Source organism: Micrasema longulum, unplaced genomic scaffold (genome assembly GCF_059751315.1).
Source record: "Micrasema longulum isolate JH-2025_06_02 unplaced genomic scaffold, ASM5975131v1 h1tg000928l, whole genome shotgun sequence".
Lineage (NCBI taxonomy): Eukaryota > Metazoa > Arthropoda > Insecta > Trichoptera > Brachycentridae > Micrasema > Micrasema longulum.
This window is the reverse complement of record NW_028278119.1, coordinates 105,995-128,204: the sequence shown is the minus strand read 5'-3', so window position 1 is coordinate 128,204 and position 22,210 is coordinate 105,995. Positions and strand designations below refer to the sequence as shown.

The window sequence follows — 22,210 nt, the reverse complement described above, 5'->3', positions numbered from 1 at the left end:
ACGGAATAATAAAAAAAATTATTGAAAATGAAAATTTTGCATTTTATTGCCAAATTCCTGTTTATTTTTGATCACAAAGTTTACCACGAATGTATTCTTTAAAATCGTTTGAGTAAAATATTGAAGACACTGCAGTATTTATGATGCTAGTGTTCTCTCATATACCACAAAAAGTACTGGGCATTATAATGTCAACATACAATGAGTTAAGAGCATTAATAAATTTTATAAAGTTTTAGCCGACTCAGACTAACAACAGCGTACTTCTGAGGGTGCGATGTACATGACCGCTGATATGCTGCGATTGATGTGCCCAGGAAACAGTGTCCTTAGACAGGGAAATGACGAGAGTTTTCCACATTTTAAATGCACTTTTAAGCCAGAGTTAGCCGGTCACTGAGTGTCTGCCATGAGGGTGTCGCTGTAAGCCAGGGCCCAGAAGTGCTGCGCGTTGTACCGTGCCAGATGGTCCCTTGCGGCCCGCTCCGTGGGGCAGACCTTGAAGCGCACGTCCCCGAAGCAGCGCGCCAGTTGGCTGCCCTCCCAGACGAGTGTGCAGGAGTTGGGTACGGGATTCCCGTCGGTATCCTTCACCGTGTCCTCGGCCCACTTGATGCGCTGCATCATCAGTCTGCAACAGAGCGTCGAGTGAGAATGAGATCATGCCGCCTTTCCTGCTTCTCTACAATAACAAACCCAGGGGAAGTTAACACATTTATCTTTAATTGTCTTCAAAGTAAAATCGAATTTACTGAACAAAAATGGATCCAGATGTACGATTTTTTATTTGAAACAAGTTCAATTACAGGTTATTGACGAAGATACTATTTTTCTTTTAAACACATATAAATATTTCCGTTCAAAAACTTCAATTTTTTTACAGAAAATTAAAGGTAACTCTGTTATTTTCCCATTGTAATATGGGGCCCAGAACAGGAAAAAAAAATATCGGGTTGTGGTCCCGTGGCTGAAGCCTGGAGTCACGGATCAGAGATCCGAAGTTCAAACTCCTCTCTCCTACAATCTGATTACCATCTTCTCACAGTGAGTTATTTACAACTAGTTGAAAATGGCCTCCAAAATATAAATATTTTAGTAAATCATTTTTATAAGTGCGCATGCGCGGGATCTTAGAATGCGACTCTGCAAATGAAATTTTGGTGGATTACTCATTTAGGACCTCATAAAGGCTTCCCTGTGCCTCAATGACGTCATACTCGACTCTCACTGAAGACCTCACCTCGAAGTCACCTTACAAATCAATTCAGCATCTGGTAAAAGTGATGTTTTGTTAGCAATCGAATGTCATTTATAAAATCAATTATATTAATCAAGTGCAAGCAGTAACGTCACTAAAAGATTTCGGAGTTGTGATTACTTGTGATCTTAAATGGGAATCACATATTATCCAAATTGTCAAACTAATACATCCATTCTTACTTATACTTAATAATGAAAACATTCGCTCAAATCAGCCGAGGTTTGTTCCACAAAATTTATAAAAATCTGGAGTCCCTATTTTAAAAAAGACACAGAGTTGTTGGAGAAAGTCCAGAGAAGAGCAACTAAATTGGTAGTTTCTCTAGGAAATAAATCATACGAGGACCGCTTAAGGGAGTTCGGGTTAAGTTCACTGAAAGGCAACGTGGTGACTCGATTGAAATGCTAAAAATCTTAACTGAGCAATATAATGTACCCAAGTTGAAATCAATGTTCACTATGAATGAAAACCGTCATCTCAGAGGTCATTCATTGAAACTCAACACAACCTCCTTCTCATCCAAACCCGAGAAGAACTGCCTGACAAACCGAGTTGTGGAGAAATGGAATGGCCTTCCCGAGAAAGTGATTGGTGCTAGTTCAGTTAATGTTAACTAGATGCACACACTAATTTATAATGTTGAATAAGCATGTACACTTGATATACACGCATCAGCTTAATAGCTGCTAGTGTATAATTAATGAGAATAATAATTATGGGTCAAAAATGTTATATTTTACAAAATTATTGTGGCACGCAGTGACATTCATGTTTAATTTTTAAATCAATAAATTAAAATGCAGAAAGTTTTAAAAATTTGTAAGAATAGAAACATCATTGGAGGTTACTGAAGATATCAGGAGGTCGTTGAAGATACAGCTGCGTAAAGGAAAAGAGTTGAAAAGTTAACAGTACAATGTGAACAGACTTTCTGCGATCGAAATGATATTTAACCATATGCATTAATTAGACTGGCAGTCTTGAAGAGTGGGGCGATATTATCCATCGCTTTATTATATTGAGATTCTCCAAGGGTGATTTGAAAGAGTACGGAGTCTTACATCTTGCAGTAGACAAATGTAGGCTGTTAAGAGTGATTGAAAAGTACCTCTTGAATTTAGAGTGCTGTTTGGGTCCTCCTTCCGTAATGACCAAACAACAGCCGCGGTGTAGAACCACGGCGCCCGTCATGTACAGTTGCTCCATGTTCTTCTCCACTTTGAACTTCTTGGCAGCGCACTCGAACAGGTCACGGATCCTGAAAGCATAATCAAACATTCCTACAACTATAATTTTTTTTAAAGATCAATATTGTAACTAAAACTGCAGTTTATCAAAGAAATTTTGAGTTGAAAAACTCAATGAAATTGATGTCGTTAACAAACCTTGAAATAAGCGATGTTAATTGCATGTTATTGAATTAATTTTGGATGGTATGAAAGGTGTCTTTTATAATGCATTTATTTATAATGTTAAATTAAATTTACATCCCAGAGACACAATATTTCAATATCATTGATGTATAAATCTGTAAATAAATTATCTGTTAGGGCTCTACCTTGGTACAAATTAATTTGTCAGCATGCGTCGCACTCCGAGTATAAACACAAGTTGGTACATGATTACAACACCAGGTTGACTAGTATGGCTGTACTAGAGCTAGCTGTTCCTAGATATTGCAATAAATATGACAAAAGAACACTGCAATACAGTATACCTAAAATATTTAACAAGTTACCAAACAATATTAAAAATACTGAGTTAAATACAGGAGTGAGACGTTTGCTCAAATTATGGTTAATAGAAAAAAGTTTTTTGTATTAGTGATAGTTTTTAATTTTTCATAATGTAATATGTAATGTTTTTCAAGTAAAATTATTGTTAATGTAGGTTAAGTGTAAACAATCGATGTAATTTATAAGAACCCGCTGACGAGTTGTATGTATGCAACTCAGCAGGACTTTAATTTAAGACTATTTTGTAAATATTTTTGAAAAAAAATATTTAAAAAAAAACCTCAGAGTAATAACACGCTGCCCGCTTATAGATATGTCATTTTGCTGAGTGTTGTGTCGAAAATTTTTGGTTTAACAACAGACGTGTAACAGACGCTTACGTCACCGTGCTTGGCTCTGCTCATCAGTAATGTGGAAATTTTCTTATTATAAATTAAAAGAAGAAAGATAGAAATATAAATTGGAATAACCATTTTAAAGAAATAAATACGTAGGTATATTCAAAAGCAATTACAATGTAAATTAGTATCGATTTGGTAATTCTTGACCAGAGTACCTATGTCCTATTGTTTGCTGCAAACTGTAGTTAACTGATTGATCCTAGATCAGTTTTTGTGTTTATAGGCGGCTCTATAAGCAGTAGCGCGTTAATACTCTAGAGGTGGAAACCGATTTTTGCAAAATAATTTTTTAAGTGAATAAATGGAGTATTTGCTACTGTTTTTATATGTAACTTAGCAAGAACATGCTAGAAAATTCGGCCCTTCCGGCCACTTTTAATCGCCCCTCCAGGGCTGTTTTCATTGGCTCTACGGGCCTAAGTTAATCGGCCTTTTGAGCCTCGTTTGATTAGGATCTTGGGCACCCAAAAATATCACCCCTTAGGCTCCCACAATTTATTTTTTGTTGTTTGGAGCAATCAAAATATAATAAGGAATTTGTCACTCAAAATAATGCTTGCAGAACCACAGTTCATATTTGGATAGGCATGTCAAATATCCACAGAAAATGTTAGGTTAGTAAGCGATTGAAATGAAAAAAAGAAGAACTTGAATTTAAAATAAGGTTTGTTTTGGGGTAGAGAAAATTGAAAGTACTTAACTAATATGATGAAATAAATTGTTTTACTCGATAGTTTTATTTTTTAACTTAAAATAAATTTTCATGAATGACTTTGTTAGGCGTCCTTAAAAATACGTAACTAGAGAGATAATAATTATTTTTATGGTAGGTAGATACATAAAATAATAGAATGACTAATCAGTAAAAAAAGGTCAACACATGACGAAAAAAGTTCTTGAAATGGTTTTCGCTGTGTGAAAGAGGTGCTTTCACTAGGCCGTTACCTGTACACCCCGACGGTGACCCCCAGCGAGGTGTCCTCCTTGAGCCGGGCCGCCCGGCGCTCGCCGCGCTGCTCGCGCGTGAGCTTGCGGGCCGCGTTGGCCTCTTCGTGCGCCCGCTTCCTCTTGGCCATCTGCTCGCGCACGTGGGCCTCTATGCGGGTCGGGTCCTGCACGGCCTCGGACCCCAGAACCCGCATGAGATTCGATATCCTGCGGAGAGAGAACACGCATAGGAAGTTAGAACAAAGTAATGTGTAGTACTGTTACAGAGGGTAAGAACCGGCGCCGATCTCTGGACAAAGTAATGGGAATGTATTATTACCTGAGTTTTGGTTCCGCGGGAGCTTCAAGGCCAAGTCGGACCTTCTCCTGTTCCTCCTTCCAGGCCTCCCGCCGCGTCTGCCTCCGAAGTTTCTTCCTCTCCCGCTTTGTGAGGAACACAGGCATGTACACGGGTTTCGTCGGCTCCGCTACAAACACAATTTTACTTTTAAATTCTTTTTCGAGAATGATGTCTGTACCAAAAGCAATTTGAATTTTGTTGATATACGAAGTATGTTCAGAAAATTACGTGAATTTTTAAATTTCGCGGGTTTGGAGAGTCCGATTGTCAATTTTTATTATGTTGGTATACATGCCCCTGAAGTATGCTCAATTTTTAAGCTGTATTCATTGTTTACTTTGTCTGTGGCAGCCGCTAAAGTTAGACGTGTTTTTACTAGCTCGGTGATTTTCATTTGTTAAAAAATATGGATCAAAGAATTTGTATCGAATTTAGTGTAAAAAATGAAATAAAGTTTAACAAAGTGTGTAAAATGATAACAATGGCCTATGGCGAGTCTGCTATGAGTAAAACAAGAGTTTACGAGTGGTATAAGCGTTTCCAAGATGGCCGTGAAGACGTTGAAGATGACGAACGGCCCGGACGCCCCGAACTTTTTTTACTACCCTCTCCCATTTACATTTTTTGTCAGCCCTTTGAAAACAGTTATTTAGGGGTTTTACTGTATCACCAAAAAATATGCATCTGGCGATCGAGTTTGTCTCAGGTTAAGAGATAAACTTACACGGGGGTTGTAGTTGGGTCGGGTGTTCCACGAGATTGCTGATGGCGTCCTCCTTGATGTTCCTCAGTATGTTGTCCGGGTCTGCGGGGTCTACCGGGCCTGCAGGATCTGGCGGGACACCAGCTGCTTGGCTCCGGGCCGCCGCAGCCTCCCGCTCCTCCTCCGTCATCAGGATCACGCTGTCCCACCTGGATAGGCAACGGTAAACATATTTGTCAAAGACGCAACCTAACAGTTCACACAGACCGAAATAATTTTTGTGCTATAAAATTAAATCATTATCATTATCATTGGAACAAAAGATATTTATCAAGTGATAAAGGGAAAATAACGAAATTGTTTTTGAAAAATTTAAAAGATGCCGAGATATTGGATACTTTTGGGCGGACTTACGAGCTAACTCAAATGCTCTCAGGTAATGGTGCTTTTCGAAAATATCTTCATAGATTTAAAAAAAGATATAATGATTGCTGCCCTTGCGATGGACTCAGCTCTCAGGACGTCCTCCATATATTACACGATTGTCCTATGTCTGACGCCGAGAGGTTAATCTGCATACAAATCCTCGCACAATACGGCCAAATGTTTGAAAACCCAGAGAAAAAATTAAAAATTAAGCCACTGCGGAAAAATACATCAACTTTCTGAAGACTATAGTTAGAAAAATTAAAAAAATTAATGAAGGAATGGACTCAGTCCCATGAAAAATAACTATTGTACAAAATATACATACTAGGAAAAAAAAAGCTTTGTATGCATAAGCAAAGCAATAAATAACGAGAACAAGAGGAAAAAAAAAGAAAAAAATCATTATCATTCCCTTTCCGCACCTAATGGTGCCTAGGGCACTGGGTTGGTACACCAATCGCAGTGTATCTTGATCATTTTGTTACATGAAGGTAAGATGATCAGTCTTATGCCCTAAGTGTCAGTCCAGGGACTGTGAAATGTTACATTAAAACAAGATTTTAAATAAATATTTCATGTCAACCATGTCCTCTTGCATGGTGGGCAAACGTGCTGACCATTTGACCACGGCGTGGAAAAAAATTAAGAGATAAAAAAATAATCATAATGAAAACACATTTTTTTACATATCATATTTTGTACATGCGTAACATCTCACCACTCTATATCGGGAATATCCTCTTCCTCGTCAGTCTCCGGTGCCAGGAGGGCCAGTTTGGTGGCCGAAGATATGCCGGTCTTCCGCGCGATCTGTGATATTTCACTCTGCAACTTTTCTAGTTGGGCCTGGATGGAAAATCAAAAATACATTTAGCAAAATAGTTATGAGTGTGTTCAGAAAGAAACAGGAATTTGTAAATTTCGCAGGTTTGGAGGGTCTCATTGTCATTTTTTTTTTGTTATGTTGGTACACGTGCCCCTGAAGTATGCTAAAATTTTCAGCTGTATTCATTAATTACTTTTTCTGTGGCAGCCGCTAAGTTGAGGAAGAATTTACATCAACAAATTACGATGCAGAAAGTACAGAAAGCTTGGATTTTTTACACGCAATTCCAACAATATGTGTAATACTTTGTCAATGTTGTTGGCGAAAACACCAATTTGGTACTTAGAGACTTACATAGTATCATAAATGTAAACCGATCCCAACGCCCAGCGGCATCGGTAATAAGTTAGTCCCCAATTTGGATTTTTTTAAACTTAAGTTCTTTTTTTGAAAATGATGTTTTTAAACAATTGAAGAAGTTTTGTTTAACTGTTGACCATATTTTTGTTCGGTATGTCCGAGAAGAAGCTCGTTATAGAGTGAATAAATGTATGGAGAAAACCACAAACTAAAATGTCAACTAATGTTTTCTCATTATATCCGAGATCTCGGTATTTCCCTGACAGTTATAACCAAGTTTGACTGTATTATGATTTAAATAAAAAAATACAGAAATGCATAATTTACAAAAGTAATTCTAACAGAGCAATGATTTCTAAATGGTCTAAATCTATTGTAACAGAGGGAAGACATTCTTGAGAAGGGCATATAGAAGTCTAGGCATTTTATTTTAATTTTATTAGTGTACACGGCACAAATACCTTTTATAAACATAAATACGTTTAACATAACAGTTTCTTATATTACAGGTCTTATGATATGTCGGCTGGTTTAATTTTAAATTGATTAGTTATTGATTTAGATCTTAATAACTCCCCGGGGAGTGAAATCCTGCCTGTTTACAAACATTTGAACATACTCAAAACACTGTTGATTTTGAAGAACCGAATGATACAATCCATTATTACTTCTACCCGCCTCCATTATCCACGGTTTTACATATCAAATAACCCTAAATGTATAGTATACCTTCATCCTTATCCGCTGCGCCATCTGCTGGAACTTGCCGGGCTCGTGGAAGCGCAGAGCCCGGCGCACCCTCTGTGCGGGGCGCGCGCTCACGCGGGAGTCGAACCAGGCCGCCTCCTCCTGCTCCGCCAGGGGGCCCTTGGCGCCCAGCTGCGCCTTCAGTTCTTCTCGCTTCCTGGCGCGGATGTTGGCCTGGGAACACGGCGGAAAGTTCAACTTTACAATGCACGTCACTCTCTGATTCCGCATTTACAATCATTGGCCGACAACCCGTAATAGAGACAATTCAATGACAAAAAAATTGTGGCATTTAGGTAATGAGGTATTTTTTCTTTGTTAATGAGAAAAGATATTATTTTCTCCAATGGTTGGTAGTAATCTCAGAGTAATAATTCTCCTGGGAAGCCCTTAAGGCTGTAGTCTGGTAAAACAAATGCAAAATTAGGAAATCATATGATTTTGCCATTTTAAAACCAATGTACGAATTATGTTTTTATGACCTTCAGACCTGCCCTTATCGATTTCGGTAAGGGCCGGAATGAAGGTCATAAAAACGAAAATAAGATGTTGTTTTAAATTAAATATTAGATTATATTCTTTTAAAAAAAAAATAATACAATTCTATAAAAAAAGGTTTCAACTAAAATATTTAAATACGTTTTTTTAAAAGTATTACCGAAAGCATAATTTTACATGGAAGAAAAAGAAAATGTCACAAAAATGTATGTGATTTAAAATGCTTGTATTTCTTTTCACAATCAAAAAATTAAAATTTGGCTTTGGCCACTTTCATGTTCGACTTATTATGTTCAAATTATTTCAACAAATTTTTGTTCAATACTTAGTTTTTATTGAGATCTTAGATACCTAAGTTTAGTCTAAATTTGAAATGGCGTAATCTGCCGGTCTAAAAGTAATTATATTTTAGTTACATAAAACTTTTAAGTATATTTTTTAACAGAAATACCTTTAAAAAATAATGTTGTTATCTAATTTATGTTTTTTTATTTTTTATTATTGCGCGAGAAAAAAATTAATTTTGTTTTAAAATGGCAAAATCGTATGATTTCCTAATACTACAGCCTTAAGCTCTAATGCATAAGGTAAGCGCGGGGGATATAACGCGGTCGGGGATATGACGCGTTTTCGAGATCTCGCAAACTCGGCCTACTAGTGACGGAAAGGTATTGGGGAATGATAGTACCGACCATTGCCACCAGATGAAGCGTGTCTAAGTTAGTGTGCAGTGAACCGTCGTGGAAAGAGGGCCTGTTTTGTGCGCAGTTTTGCAGGTAACAACATGTGAAATTTCATCGCATAAATTTTTAAGCTTGTTAATTTGTTTTCTTTCTATGTTTTTATTGGTTTCGTATATTTTACGTTATCGCGCTGTCTTTAAAATCAATAATATGACTTGTATATTTACATAGCCCTCATCGCTTACTATTTGCTATTTTTTACTTAAAATGCCGTCAAATTGGGGATATGACGCATTGTGGTTGCGGGGGATATGACGCTCGTCATATCCCCCACATAATATTTGTGGTAATACTAACTTGTTTTTAGATATGCCTAGCTACAAGTCTAAGAACCTACGGGGCTGCTGGACTGAAGATAACCTTCATGCCGCTTTCAAGGATGTAGCAGGCGGCTCTTCAGTGAGGGGGGCAGCTAAAAAACATGGGATACCGGAAAAAACCCTACGATTCCGTCTCAAAACAAAGAACAGCAATAAAGGCAAGCTCGGGCAACCTCCTGTCCTTGGCTTGGACGCAGAACAAAAATTAGTGGTTCATATCAAGAGACTGCAGGCTGCCGGGTACGCCCCAACAAGGGATTCACTCTGCCGAATGGCTTTCAACCTGGCTGGACAAATGGGCCGAGCTTCCAGCGCACATTTCAACGTAGAGAAACGCAAGGCAGGAAGGGGATGGTTTAACGCATTTCTCAAACGAAATCCATCATTGGCAATTCGAAAAGCACAAGGAGTGTCTATGGCCCGCACGGATGGCATGATAAAGGAAGAAGTGAATAATTATTTCACTTTGCTAAAAACAACGTTAGACTCATTGAACCTCTTGAACAAACCAGCAAATATTTACAATGTAGATGAGTCAGGTCTACAGCTGAACAACCCTCCGCAAGAAGTCATAGCAGCCAAAGGCAGCAAATCAGTTCAAGTTCGGCAGTCAAAAGAACAAGGTGAAACAGTCACAGTTGTTGCCTGTTGTAATGCAGAGGGAAGCTTTTTACCGCCTTACGTAGTCTTCAAAGGCGTTTACAAGCAACAAGTGTGGCTCGATAATATGCCTAACGGATCGGAAGTGGTAATGGGTGGAAAATCAGCCTACATAAATGAAGAGCTGTTCAAGAATTGGCTGGAAAACCATTTTATCCCAAGGAAGACAGCTGGTCCATGCCTATTACTACTTGATGGTCACGGATCACACACTAACTCGCCTGACATATTAGAGAAAGCGTTGGAAAATGACGTCCACTTTCTTTGCCTTCCCAGCCATACGACGCATTACTTACAGCCTCTTGATAGATCGTTTTTCAAACCATTGAAGGCCTATTATCGAAGTGCTGCTATAGAATGGGGAAATGCAAATCCTGGAAAGAAGATAGAGCGCAGGCACTTTGGCCAACTTCTACAAAAAGGCTGGTCTCAAGCTGCAACAATGTCTACGGGTTCGGCAGGCTTCCGGGCCTGCGGTGTGTTTCCATTCGCCCCCTCATCCATTCCCGATTACGCCTACTTACAAGGAGCCCCGGAGTCCAACTCTATGCAAAAAGACGACGAAAGTGATGGCTTTGACTTGGGTCCTCAACCCAGCACATCCAATTCGGGTTCACACACCCCAAAGAAAAAACCCACTGAAACCCACTCTAATAAAACCACAGAAGTGACTCCTACAAAACTCTTAGAAATCGTGTCACCAGTGCCAAAGAGTGCTACTCCTGCCGTGGCGAAAAATAAACAGCATGCTCAGCTTTTGACAACGCCTGAAAATATAGAAGCTAAAAAGGCCAAACGAGCAATCAAAATTGCAAAGCAGCAGAAGACATTCAAGCCTCGAAAGCCGGCAAAAAAGAAGATCCCTTTGGAAGAAGAATTACCATCATCATCTGGAGGCGAGTGGGATGAAAAATCTTCCAAGGATGAAAGCTTAGATGAGGTAGATTTTCTCGAATGTGTAGAAACTGTTAACGTCGACGAATACGTGTTGGTTGAGTTTCCAGGAAAAAGTAAACCATTGTATTATGTGGGTGTAGTCGTTAGCATCAATAATGATGGCGTAGAAGTTAACTTCATGAAAAAAGGGGAGGTACAATTCATCTTTCCATTAGCCGAAGACATCAGCATTGTCAAAATGGAACAAATTAAGAAAATCATGCCGAAACCTAATGTTCGTCGCGGACACTTCAATTTTGCAGTAAAATTCCCCAACACCGTGTCAGTTGTGTAGTATGTATATTATGAATAAAATTTTATTAAAAATTGAAGCTTTAATTTTTTAAAAATTTGAGTTTTTATTTTTGGTTTACATGTAATTTCCCATATACCATATCCCCAACACCTGGTGCGTCATATTACCCCCCCTGTCGGGGATATGACGCAAAAGTTAACTTATTTTATTTTATATATTTTTAGTATTTCTCATTGTAAGATTTAGTTGCAATTTATGCTGTGTGTACCTAATAGTCCTAGGTACCATAAACACCAATCATCATGTCATAATAGGTATTAGCGTTTGAGATATTGCGAAAACCCGAATTGTGCGTCATATCCCCCACGCTTACCTTAGAACAAAAGTGTTCTAAATTTTTGGTTTGGTTTTAGTTAGGTTTTTAGTTTAACAAAAAACGTGTAATGGAAGGCTTCAGTTTGCGCTCGCAATTCTCAAAGCAAGTGTAGGATTAAGTAGTTGAGGGTTTGGTTGGAGTTCCTACCCCAGTTAGAGATTGACAGAGAAGACACGAGGTTGCTGTTAAGTGTTTATTTATTACATGGCGAATAAATAATGAAATATGTAGCACGAGTATTGAGGCGATGAGGAGTTGAAGAGACTGCACTTGATCTACATGCTGCATACCTGCCATCACACTATTTCTTGTGTCATTGATTATGGACTATGAACCCCACACAAGTACCTACGGCCCGTTGTATTGCTGTAATCTGCAGCTAATTTCGTGGTCAATAATCATAGAATGGTTTTTTTTCATATACTTATACTTTTACATTGTTTGTATTCTTTTTTTTATACAGAATAATCTTCCCTCATTGGGGTGTCCCGTGGGAAACATTTTACAAAATGTGAAACATGCCTAAGATTAGCTATTTAACAAAGTTAACATAATAATGACAATAAAAAAACGTAATTAATCCAATTAACCTAATTATCATTAGCATAATAAACAATAAAAAACTAAAATAATCATAAAAAACATAACCAATTTATATAGACCAATAGAACAAATTTCATAAACAGTACACACATTTTACCTATTTGGCTTGATCCACTCGTCGATCCGTGCGCAACCCACCTCCACTATCTATTTCTTGATGGGTAATTCTATTAGGTTTACGAATCCAACTCACACGGGACCATCCAAAAAAGACAATACATATTGATACATCAAATCAAATTCAAATTGGCCAACTTGGACTGGATCCTGGGCTTAGTTAATCTCGCGCCCCCTCACCTTGAGTGTGGGCACGAGGGTAGGCAGCTCCAGCTGCCGGCCGGCCGTGTCCACCGGGCGCCCCGTGTCGGGGTCCAGCAGTAGCGGCCGGGGGGCCGTGGGGGTGGCCAGGGAGGACAGCTTGGACTGGATCTTGGCCTGCAGCTCCGCCATCCGCCGCTGCTTCTCGTAGTCCTCGCGGGTGAACACTGTGGTGGCTGCCAACAAACAAAGAATCTTGACAAACGCAGGACAGTAAAAAATACTATACAATGGACTCGCGTTCTCGTAAAAATAAATATGCACAGAATTAATTAAAACATGTGTTTTACTGTATATTGACATGTGACTGTTAATATATTGATTTCTTTAAACGTATCTCTAAGCGACTTTCTGGGATTCATATTGTAAATCGCTCGAACAGCTCTCTTCTGCAGCACAAAAACAGAATCAATATTTTATTTTATTTTATTTTTATTTTATTAGGGAAATCAACAGTTCTACATACATATTTTTAGTAAACAAACAGATATAGTGTATAAACTCAGAACTAATAACAGATTTCCACATAGTATACAAAGTTAGTAAAGAAAATATATATTACATATCAAATAAATACATACAATTTATACATACAAAAATGTTATTTTCAAGTACTCAACAATCAAAGATTTTTTAAATATTAATTTTAAGAACATTAAGTTACTGTAAATTGGGCGGGATAACGACAAAAATGCTTGAAGAGAGGATAAGGAGGGGGGGGGGGAGATGTACATATTTATTATTATAATGTCTACTAAGTTACATAATACATTTTTAGTGTAAATTTTAAATCTGACAGAGTGATGTTTGTATAATCTATATTTTTAAATTTTGTATTGTACATTGAAAAAGTCCTACGAAAAAAAGCATTTTTAACATACGATGTTTTACTTATTGGTACATGAAACAGGTATATCTGCAGGATTTCCCCACAGCAGTATACTGTAAGACATAATGTTGTGGAAGTAACTGAAATAGACCAACCTAGCTGTTTCTACATCAGTAAGATGTCGAATCTTTTAACAGCGTAGGCTGCAGAACTAAGTCTGTTCGATAAATCAGTATATATATATATATATATATATGACAGCATAACACACACAGATGGCAAAATACAAACGATATGTCACTCACTTGGTAAGGAGTAGAGTATTGGTTTGATGACTCCGGGCGGGGGCATGCTGGAACCGGGTATCTGGTGGATTTGTGTCTTGATCTGAGCTGCGGCGACCTTCGCTGCGTTCACAGCCGCTGCATTAGGCACTCGGCTGCAAGGGCACGATGTATTTTAATTCATCAAGCTTTATAATTGCAAATCCATTTTATTAATCAGACTTCTTTAAATTACAAGTTGAGAGATAATACATACTTTTACATGAAGGTAGGGTGATCAGTTTTATGCTTCAGATACTTGTTTCAGATGAAAAATATATATGCGATTCTGAGAGTATTTTTTTCTTAAATTAAAATATGGTATCGGTTTTTCCCTATCACACAGGGTTTCCAACAAACAGGCATTTTTAATTTCAAACATTTTAATACTTTCTCCATTATTAACTGCACGATATTCAAACATTCTGACATACCTAGGAACTGTAACATTTTTTAATGCTTGCAATGCTGCATTCTCCAGTGGATTCAATAGTCCCCCAAACTTTTTATTATGCATTAGTGATTGAATTTGTGGACCCACAAATATTTCGTCTTTAATTTTTGCCTTACTAATTTTAGAAAACACCTGTTTGAGGTACAAGAAACCGGGAGTATCGTCCATGGCTTTGACGAAATTCTGTGGGCGATGGAGAAATTCCGCACACATATCCTTCTTCTTTCCTTCCCATCCCCTCTCCTCTCTTCATAATATAGTGTTAATTTTTTTATGTGTTTTTATTTTCTTAATTTTTGTTTTTAATTTTTGTCTAAATTGTAAGATTCAATATGTCCATGTACTTGTAATTTTCTCAAACTGAACGGTTTGGGTAGGTAGGAAGAAATTTCCTAAAGACAATATGCCCGCCCTTATATGTATATAAAGTGTTAAAATAAATATTTGAAAACAGGATAAAAAAAATTCATTAAGTGCACATTAGTACTCGTGAGACAACAATCATATTGACCGGTGTTATTAATTACCCGGTCTCCTCTCCTTTGAGGACGCTGAGCGCTCTCTTTCTCTCCTCTATCTCCTTCTGTGCTGTGACCATCATGATGCGGATCTTGTCGGCGCTGAGCAGTGCCATCTGCGCGCCCACACTCTCTTCAGTCGGCGACCGCGTCTGTCGCAAGAGGTAAAACACCATGTTAGAATTAAAGAGCAAATGAGACGTTCCAAGTTTCCAAATCATCGAACCTCTTTAAACCACAATCTTCCTTTCCGGTGATGTGTGGCCAGTACACATCGCATCTAATAACTTTTATATCTCTGTAAATATAATAAATACTGTATACCAAATTAAATATATATACCAGATACATATATTTATTTATTTATTTATTTACGGACACTCCATTTATATAATTCATAGGGATAAATATTATAATATAAAAATAAACTTCTTAGATTTTCACGGCCGTTAAGATGCACAATAAGTTTTTCTGGGTTATTATGCCGTGTGTCGTTCGTACTCTCTACCGACGTTTCGGATCGCGTTACAGCGTCCATCATCAGGGTTGATGTCAACCCTGATGATGGACGCTGTAACGCGATCCGAAACGTCGGTAGAGAGTACGAACGACACACGGCATAATAACCCAGAAAAACTTATTGTGCAATATAAAAATAGTTAAAAACATTGAAAAAGAAGCATTGACAAACATAAGGGACATCACGACAAGATCTGGACTATTTATTTAGTGCTCGTTTAAATCATTGTAAACTTAAACCAAAAAAGTCCAGATCTTGTCTCGAGTTAACAATACGACAAAGACGGGTCATTGCAGAATTCAGGCCGTAGTTTGTTCTATGTTGATTGATGAACAGTACTTCATTGTATCTCTACATACGAGTCGGAATATAGAATTTCATCTGTCCCAGTAATGATAGCACATCGATTATACCATTTAGTATGTCGAACATATATATAGTCAATATTAGTTCTACGTTTTTGTAGACTAGAAATATTTAACATTGACTCTATATCAGTAAAGAATAATTACCCCTCTCTAGTCCAAGCATCCACGTTACTTTTCGAAGCAAGCGATATTGGACTGATTCAATGTGATTCACATATAATGGAGACCAGACCACAGAGGCATTCTAGAAGAGGTTGAATATTTGAGCAATAAAGAGTTTTGATAGTGATACATTCATCAAGCATAATAATTTTTCTTTTTTAAATTCATAATATATTGTTAATGATAATATTTTGAACATCTTTTGTAAAGGTTGTCCGAGTTTTTTGTTTAGTTTTGTCTGGTTGTTTACTGTATAATTTTAGTCCCTGGTTTTATATATGCATTTAAATGTGCATATGCATGTGTGTATATGTATGCATTCAAATATGTGTGTATGGATGACTCAAGAGTGCATTTGGTATTTTTATTTACTACCCCCTGGAAAACACTATTATTATTATTATCATTTTTTATAGGCAGGCAGCCTTTGCTGATGCGCCTATATCTCGTGTACTGCTTTTTGTCCAAGTGCTTTTTCCTGCAAAAAAGCATCCGAACGGTTTTTGAACTGGTTGACCGAAATGGAATGGACAACTAGACTTGGCAATTTATTCCAGTCTGAAGCTACCCTGCTGGAAAGGAAGTTTTTCTTGGGTTAGAGGTGGAATTGGGGACGATAAAGCTTCCAGTTATGACCCTGTAAATTTGTGTTGGGATTTAATTGATACATCTCATGCAGGGGGCAGTCATAGCAATTATTGAGTATCTTATAAGTTTCAATTGAGTCTGAAGTTCCAACGATGCAGGTCCTAGTGCTTTTAATCTACCGTGGTAAGATATCCTTTTGAGTAATTTGGGGATTTTTGTAGCACATTTTTGGATTTTTTCAATAGCTCAATGTCTTTAGTAAAGTAGGGACTCCATACTTGATATCTATATGCCAATAAAGGTCTTACATAGGTCTTGTATATTTTAAGAAATATCTCTCTATAATATAATTGTTAGTGAGTTTCTCACTTAAGTTTTTTATTTATTTTCATGAACACATCTTTTACTTAATTGGTTTTACGTTAGAAAATCTTTGTTTTTAACGCTGATTATGTATGACTGTTTTCTGAATAAAATAAGAATAATCTTTATTTACCTTTTGTGAGTCTTTACTGCTTCCATTCGTCCCATTCTCTTTCTCCTTATCCTTGCGGTCGGACCTGCTCCTCTTGTGGTCGTCCCTATCCCTGTCCCTCTCCCGATGGGGCGCGTCTCTCTTGCGCGACCCCGAGGAGCCCTTGGCCTGGGCCTCCTCCATCAGCTGGTGGACCTTCTCGGCGATGCGGGAAGCCTTTTTGGACTCCACTATGGACGAGAGCTTGTCCGCCATCTTGCGGCGGTCGTAGCTGGAATGACACCATAAATAATCAAATCAAAATATATACATATTTACTAATAATGAACAAGAAGTTTGGGTTATAAGTACATGTTAAGGAAAATCATTTAACCTGTCCGGGAGTGAGTTTCTGCCGACAAAACTGTATCTGGGGAGTGAGTTTTTTTTTCATGTTTTTTTTTTACTTTTTATAATTTTATATCATTGTCAATGCTATAAGCAACATATTTTCTTGAATAAAAATAATAAATTATACCAGTAAATATGATTTATATCAAAATTATCGATGTTTTATTTCATGGGTTGTCAACCATCGGTTTTACAAGCCCAAATAATATTTCTGAAAATAATCGGACGTACATGTACGCCCATACTCCATTGATGAAAATTTTGTTTGGACGACCATGTACGGCCATACTCCCGGACAGGTTAATATCTTATCTAATTAATTAATTCATTGTGTGCTTTTCACTTTCTATTTTAAATTTGTCTCGGATATAATTCCGAAAGTAGAACTTTAAATTATAGTGTACCTTATATTTTTTATTCGATTGTAACGATGAATAATATAATAAAATAAGGGAGTTACTACTCGGTCAAGAATTTTTACATCAAATAATGCGCATAATGATGTATAATGTATTATATATGTTGATGTAATATTTACTGGGGTTTTTACGTTGTTTATCAGATTTTAAAAAGTTTGATGCAGTGTCATGTGATCCCTCCAGCAGTGGAGAGCGGTGATTTTTTTGGTACGTAATCTACAATAAAATGTTCATAAATTTGTACCTACATACAGGTTATATTAAATAAATGGCTATTTTTTCTGTGGTTCTGTGAACATCATCTGTCCGCTTCAGCTATTAAATCAATCCAAACAAAAATTAAGCAGTAAGCTGAAGTAATCTGCTAGATTCTTTTGGTTTTTCTTCTTTCTTCTTCGGTTCTTTCACTGAGAACGGGCTTGGCGCGCTTTATTTTTGTATATATTTTTGGAGGAACATATAAACTGTGACAGTAATTTGTAATAAATAACAATTATTTTCCCATAAATATAACTACTTTAAATTATTATTATCGATAGTCAAATCAAATTGTTTATATGGACAATTCGCCCTTGCCTTTCAGATACTTCATGTCTTTGTGTGATGGGTATGTTTGTAAGCATTGATTACAATTTTTAAAAATTCATTGCATGCATATTTATTTATTGACTTGATGGCGATCACATTAAAAAAATATTTTTTCTTGTATTACAAGTAATGTTTATTTATGAGCAAATTCAGTCAGTCCCATATTTCTCGTAACAAGCAAGTTCGAGTGTACTTGGAATTATCATGGCAGCGAAACTTGAAATAAAAGATTTAAAAAAAAACAAATTGTGCACTCATTTTCAACTTCATACAAAAGTGAATCATTAGACATCACCATCGTATTAAAGGTAGGTCCATTCTCCATTTCTGTTACACTCTCCTCAAATCTCAAACAAACTAAATGATATTTATTAATGCAGTCCACATTTTGTCAACATAAACCGTAGGCTTAAAAATTAAACACCTCAATTGAAAATGTATTTTTATGTTAACTGCTCTCACCAATCGGTTTGAATCTACCCCAGGCAAAGCTGTTAAAACGCTAGTAATTTACTTCTTTTTCACATCTGCTTTTAAGCGAGCATGTGGACATCACCAAACGCCTCCACGAGACCCTATCGCTAGCCAGCATTCGCCTCCTCTCACGTCACTCATGCATCCCGTAGTCCCGCCGAATAAAGCCGAAAGATCGTCATCGACGGTCTTCTAGGACGGCGGGGGCGCGTAGGTGAAGAAGAGACAGCTCTGAGGCGTCCGGCCTACCGACACATTCTCAAAACGCTCATTATAGGAGGCTACTGCGCCCGTTCTCAGACTTCAATGTTAGTAATGAAATCGAACCACCTTATATCCAATATTCTTCTTAGGCACTTACTCTCTAAGCTCAGAAGTTTGGTGTTTTGAACTTTACAGCAATTTACATTGGAAAATAAAGTTTTGCTTACCCATTTGTAACGCAGGTTGTCGCTGTCGATAGGAGGGAGGAATCTGAATACCCCAGACATCTGTATATAGCTTTATCTATTGAAGGCTTCAAATCATCCACTTCTCTCCTTGATAAATGCGTAGAAGACGACATCTTCTTTCAACAGTAAGTAACCCCCACTTACAAACACTAATCCACGCTTATTCCAGATTGTATCTAAGTTATTTATACTTAAATATTGCCATTGAACTTACAATGAGTGAATATATACCAAGCAATGATAACGTTCGAAAATATCCCGAAATATTATTTAATTTTAGGTTATAAACTCTCGATATTTACGATTATTACTTTCCGACGGTTAGTTGATTAACTAAAAGGCACATTTGAAAATTTTAGTTACTTGTTAAAGCGAATAAATTTTTTATAGAAAATTATGTGGGTTGAAAAATAAAATATGTAGAGGACGCTGACGAATATGAACAGAAAAATGCTAAAATCTAAAAACGTTGAAAAACGTCGGGTTCCTCTGACAGATATGTATCCATAGATATATTTTTAATTTCTTCTAATTTATTAAGATAAAAGATACGTGTTGTAAGGATTTTGACGGAAAATACAAAAAAAAAACAAAAAACGCGAATAGTACTTACTTATTATGATTTATGAGCGATTGAATTTTGCACTGCAATAAAAATAATAAACAACATTCTAAAGTACCTGCAATGTCATTTAATGGGCATGAGCGCCATATTATTTCAAATATGTCTTGGATCAGGTATCCCTCATTTTTTACGTTTGCTTTGTTTGTGCCCGCGACCCCCCTAGCAAAGCTTTGCGACCCTTTAGGGGGTCGCTATACACAGGTTGAAAAACACCAAATAACAGTTTTACTCTACAGACATTCGGACATGTTCAAAATATTGGTAATTCATTTTATACATTTTTACGAAACGCAAAAATTATTTGAATTTTAGCATTTTTCTGGTAAAATTTTAATAAACAACATTTTTAGTATGTCTAAATGTTTGTAAACAAGGCTGGATTTGACTTTGACTGAATTCTTAAACTTCCATATTGTTCCCTTATTAATGTTTTTCCTCTCTATAGCAATAAATTAACAAATATGTAGTTTTAGACAGTTACAGTAACGTCGGTAAATTATTATCTAGATTTTATAAATGTGCTGTAGTTATTAGGTTTGTAAAATGTATCAGAATATACGTATATTATAATATATATACGTATATTATAATATATAATACTATAGTATGGAGTTCGAACTGCTAGTAAGGTCGCAGTGAGTCACATCTTACAGGAGGGTGAGCTTCTATGATGCTGCGAACGCCCAATTGCATTCCATCGGCAACTCTACTGACTAGTCCAATTCGTTAGCATCCACGTCGCGAACCCTGAGCAATGGGATCACACTCATAACGCTGTGATCACAGCAGATAACGAAACGATGAAAGGCGAGTTTCTGGCGCCTCTAAACCAGAACTAACCAGCTAGGGAAGGTAACTTCGACGGAAAAATTCACTAGAGAAGGCAACCGGAAATCACTCTGGGGTGCTATTCTGGACCATTCTCGCGACACGAGAAAACGGTTTTTCTCGTGTATTTTGTATGTAAATACATGAGATAATACGGCCGCGAGAGCGTTTGGAATACCACAACTGGTCATATTTTCACTACGGCCAAATCAATAGGCAGCCGTCCAGGCTGCGAAATGTAAAAGTAGCGCACGACAGAAATGCTTTCGCTCCAGTGCAGTGATTGCCAACGTCGCGACGTCCCCCCGACGCGTCGGGGGAACTCGATAAGGAACCGGAAGAAGAAGAATATTATAATATTCATAATAACCTGGTAAAATGACGAGCCTACGCGCGACGCTGCCCCGCGCCGCGCCTGACGCGAAGCGTGAAGTCTTGTCGTGAAAAGGAATTTCATAATTTCCTACCTACACAGCTACATACATGTCACAGAAATCAAAGCATGTTTATGTTTTTACAATTCAAAACATAATATAACATCATGTTTATGAATCTCCAAAGCGGGAAGTAATGAACGGAAGAGTCTCGTTACACGGGATAAATGTTGCGCCGGATAATCCGGGATTATGGCGACATATCAAATACCGTCCGCCCTGATATTATACAAGGAACTTTGACCAGACCAAGGGCGCATTCAGAACCCCTAAAACGTAAGGATTATCTTACAGTGGCGGAGTTTGTTGAGAAAAATTCTTATTAATGGGAAAGTTCAGTGGTTTTTTAAACATATTTTTATTTAGAATAAGGCAATGCAATAACCTTTATATTGTACGAAAAATATGAAATATGTAAAAAAAAACAGAGGGTTCATTTGATTACATATATGCACTACATTAATCTACGAAAATATACGAAGTTTACCGAATGCAATCGGATAATCGACGACGGCCGGCGGCGAGTTACCACTCTCTACCGAGAGGGCGAATCCAAAATACATTATTAGTGTAATAAAATAAGCTATGCCGCTCGCTTCTCCTTATTTTAATATTATTGATGTTGATATCTTAACTTTTCGGGGGGGGTTTGAACCCCCAAAACCCTCCCCCTGGCTACGCCCGTGGAGTTCACATAACTGAGGATGGAAGCATGCCCAAAGAGCTCGTAACCGCCGAGGAATTGCTGGAGCAACTTTTAACATGATGCGTGTTGTCTGGAAATGCCGATTATTCAACTCTTGTATAATGCCAGTTCTCCTATATGGGTGCGAATCTTGGCACCTTACAAAGCTCAAAACACCAAAATTCTGAGTTTTGAGAGTAAGTGCTTGAGAAGAATATTATAAGGTGGTTCGATTTTATAACCAACATTGAAGTCCGAGAACGGACGCAGCAGCCTCCTATAACGAGCGTCTCGAGGATGCGGCGGTGGACCTGGCTTGGACACGCGCTGCGCATGCCTCAGGAGAACCCAAACCCGAGTTGCCTCTTCTTTAAACCTGCGGGCTCACGCCGTCTTGGAAGGCCGTCGATGACGATCTTTAGACTTTATTCGGCGGAATTAAGGGGTGCTGGATTGACGATGGAAGAGGCATAAGGCTCGCTGGCGATAGAGTCTCCTGGAGGCAACTGGTGATGTCCACATGCTCCACCAAATAGCGGATGTGGAAAAAAAGAGTGGGGCTCGAGGTTCTTGATTATAAAGAAATGATCGGTCCGTAGAACCTTTTAACTTTAAGA

The 22,210-nt window shown here is 37.6% G+C and overlaps 1 protein-coding gene across 1 annotated transcript; it reads right to left on the bottom strand.

Annotated features, from left to right (window-relative positions):
* Window positions 1–21: 21 nt before the first annotated feature.
* On the bottom strand, window positions 22–19,529 carry Prp3 (pre-mRNA processing factor 3). Its single transcript, XM_088231876.1, has 12 exons — window positions 19,001–19,529; window positions 16,720–16,969; window positions 14,595–14,737; window positions 13,596–13,729; window positions 12,441–12,637; window positions 7,734–7,925; window positions 6,537–6,664; window positions 5,411–5,598; window positions 4,666–4,813; window positions 4,344–4,553; window positions 2,370–2,519; window positions 22–631 (listed from the first exon to the last, which is right to left on the bottom strand). The coding sequence occupies exons 1-12, from the start codon at window positions 19,132–19,134 to the stop codon at window positions 394–396; spliced, it is 2,112 nt and encodes a 703-aa protein (XP_088088002.1). The 5' UTR covers window positions 19,135–19,529; the 3' UTR covers window positions 22–393.
* Between the last annotated feature and the right edge of the window lie 2,681 nt (window positions 19,530–22,210).